Source organism: Trematomus bernacchii, unplaced genomic scaffold (genome assembly GCF_902827165.1).
Source record: "Trematomus bernacchii unplaced genomic scaffold, fTreBer1.1, whole genome shotgun sequence".
In the NCBI taxonomy this organism is placed as follows: domain Eukaryota; kingdom Metazoa; phylum Chordata; class Actinopteri; order Perciformes; family Nototheniidae; genus Trematomus; species Trematomus bernacchii.
Window position 1 is genome coordinate 27,873,740 of NW_022987720.1, and position 3,079 is coordinate 27,876,818.

Here is a 3,079-nt window from a genome sequence, read left to right on the forward strand (position 1 = left end):
AACCAGCGTCGTAGGACCGGAAAGCCCGAGATTTCCCTGAAGTTAGCCGGCTAAGCGAAAATCCAGCTTCGTAGTACAGGCCTCAGGTCTCACATCTTTTTTACATTTTATTTTTGTATTAATGTATTATATGAATTGAATGAATGTGTGTTCCTTGTAAAAATTAAAATTAAATGTTCTTGCTTATGTTAAAAATGTAGCAGTTTGTTTTTATGTATGTATTTGTGTATAGATGTTGCAACTGCACAGAGCTTTAGCAATACTGTATGTAACTATGGTAATGCTAATAAAGTGTAATATATAATGTGAAGTGCTTTGAGCATTTGGGAGAGCGCTCTAATAAATGTAATGAATTATTATTATTAGAATAAAGCTATTGAATTGAATGAGAGAAAGAGAGAGAGAGAGAGCCTGCTTCCTTATTTGAGTAATGCTGCCTTCAAGTGCTTCTCCTACATTCGCCTTCCGAACTTAAGAGATCACAAATAAGACTGTTTGTGTGTATTCTAGTAACTTTCAGGTTAAAAATACAATGAAAACAAACTTGTAGTAGTAGTTTTAGCTTTTGATATTCTATAAATTATGGGGATATGTTCAGCTTGTGTGTTGTTGAGATTAGAAAAAGAATAATTCAACTCTGTGTGTGTGATATTTTCATGCCTTTTCCAATTCAGGGCCGACATAAATAGAAGCCTAAAACGTTTGCATGGGGTGAATATATAATACACTTTTTTAGACGATGAAACAATAATTGCTGATCTTAATTCAAACGTTTCCGGACGTTCAATAGAACGAAAATTAAAAACAGTTATTTTAGATGACAGAGCTAACGTGTAGGATCGGAATATTTCGAGCTATGCCTGAATGCACCTCTGCCCAGCGTTTGCTCGAGTAGTATGAAGCTGCAGCCTCGGAGGAGGGTGCATTAGGACCGCATGCACTCTCAGGACCGCATGCACTCTCAGGACCCTAGTTGTTTTGCAACATCGCCACCTAGTGAGCAGGAGACATGAATATGAACGACAACGCAGAGAGTGTGAGTAGTGTGAAGTGCTTTTAAAGTTTTATTTGTTTAACATTAATAACAATTCCGGTGTCTTGAAATGAAGTGTGATTAGCTAACATTAACTATGATAGTCTTAAGGCAATACAAACAAACATCTGTTAGCTTATGATAGCTTCTAACAGTATTAAAGGCACTAAAAACAATTATTTGTTAGCTATAGCTTTCGGCAAAAGCTAATGCTAATAGCATTAGCTTCATTAGCATATTTGATTATTTGTTTAATGAAACTGTAGCGTGATTTTGGCAAGCCCAACTAGGTGTCCTACATTAATTGTTGATTTAATCACTAATTACAGTAACACGTGCTAAATGTCATCTGTTAGCCTGTGATGACTCGCTGCAAAACCAACTGTTAGCCTTTTTGTTTATTTGTTTAATGAAACCGTATGTTATGGTTATGTTATTTAGCAGAGGCTTTTATCCAAAGTGACTCACAAAAAACATAAAAGAACCATAATTAACATTAGATTATCAATACAAATAGTTACATAGTCAGTTACATTACGTATTACATTTTTAACAGGGTAATTAGTCATCTGTAACCTACATTTAAAAAAAGTAAACTTCCCAACACTGATAATTAATTATAGTCAGCTAATTAATTAAACTTCAAAGGATTGATGGCAAAACATTTAAAAACATTATCCCTTATTTCCAGGCTGACCAGTGCACAGGGCTCCAGGGTTTCCTGATCTTCCACTCCTTTGGAGGAGGAACCGGCTCTGGCTTCACCTCCCTGCTGATGGAGCGTCTCTCTGTTGACTACAGCAAGAAGTCCAAGCTTGAGTTTGCGGTTTACCCCGCCCCCCAGGTGTCCACCGCTGTGGTGGAGCCCTACAACTCCATCCTGACCACCCACACCACCCTGGAGCACTCCAACTGTGCCTTTATGGTGGACAATGAGGCCATCTACGACATCTGCCGCAGGAACCTGGACATCGAGCGCCCCACCTACACCAACCTCAACAGGCTGATTGGACAGATCGTCTCCTCCATCACCGCCTCCCTGCGCTTCGATGGTGCCTTGAATGTGGATCTGGCTGAGTTCCAGACCAACTTGGTGCCCTACCCTCGTATCCACTTCCCTCTGGCCACCTACGCCCCAGTTATCTCTGCAGAGAAGGCCTACCACGAGCAGCTGTCGGTCGCTGACATCACCAACGCCTGTTTCGAGCCGGCCAACCAGTTGGTGAAATGCGACCCCCGCCACGGCAAGTACATGGCCTGCTGCCTCCTGTACCGTGGTGATGTGGTGCCCAAAGATGTCAACTCTGCCATCGCCACCATCAAAACCAAGCGCACCATCCAGTTTGTGGACTGGTGTCCCACTGGCTTCAAGGTGGGCATCAACTACCAGCCCCCCACCGTGGTTCCTGGAGGAGACCTGGCCAAGGTGCAGAGGGCCGTGTGCATGCTGAGCAACACCACCGCCATCGCAGAGGCCTGGGCTCGCCTGGACCACAAGTTCGACCTGATGTACGCCAAGAGGGCCTTCGTCCACTGGTACATTGGAGAGGGGATGGAGGAGGGAGAGTTCTCTGAGGCCAGAGAGGATATGGCCGCCCTGGAGAAGGATTATGAGGAGGTGGGCACCGACAGCGTGGGGGACGAAGGAGAAGAAGGGGAGGAGTACTAAGCCACTGAAACATCTGTGGTGAAGACTGACCCTCCATTGCCCAACTTCAGCTCTTTTCACAACAACAACACACACACACACACACACACACACACGCACGCACGCACGCACGCACGCACGCACGCACGCACGCACGCACGCCCAATAAAGTTCACTTGGGTTCCGACATGACCTCTGACTCTGTCTTCATTGACTGACTTTACATGAAGGTGAATGTAAATTCCAACTCTTATTGAAAAGGTAAAAGTACATTTAAAAAGTATATAGACACTTAAAAGAAAATGCATCAGTATTGATGATCTGATTTTGAATTCACAGCAGTTGCACGGTTTAGTCAGCAGATGGCGACAAAGGTCCATTTCTATTTCTATCCAGAA

General features: G+C 43.4%; 1 protein-coding gene across 1 annotated transcript; it reads left to right on the forward strand.

The window, feature by feature from the left end:
• The first annotated feature begins 1,728 nt into the window (after nt 1-1,728).
• On the forward strand, nt 1,729-2,737 carry LOC117493593 (tubulin alpha chain-like). Its single transcript, XM_034144223.1, has one exon. It carries the CDS (start codon nt 1,809-1,811, stop codon nt 2,700-2,702), a length of 894 nt encoding a protein of 297 aa, XP_034000114.1. The 5' UTR covers nt 1,729-1,808; the 3' UTR covers nt 2,703-2,737.
• Nucleotides 2,738-3,079: the final 342 nt, after the last annotated feature.

Excerpts from the sequence above, each read along its gene's own strand:
- LOC117493593 (XM_034144223.1), top strand. The coding sequence starts at position 1,809 with ATGGAGCGTCTCTCTGTTGACTACAGCAAGAAGTCCAAGCTTGAGTTT.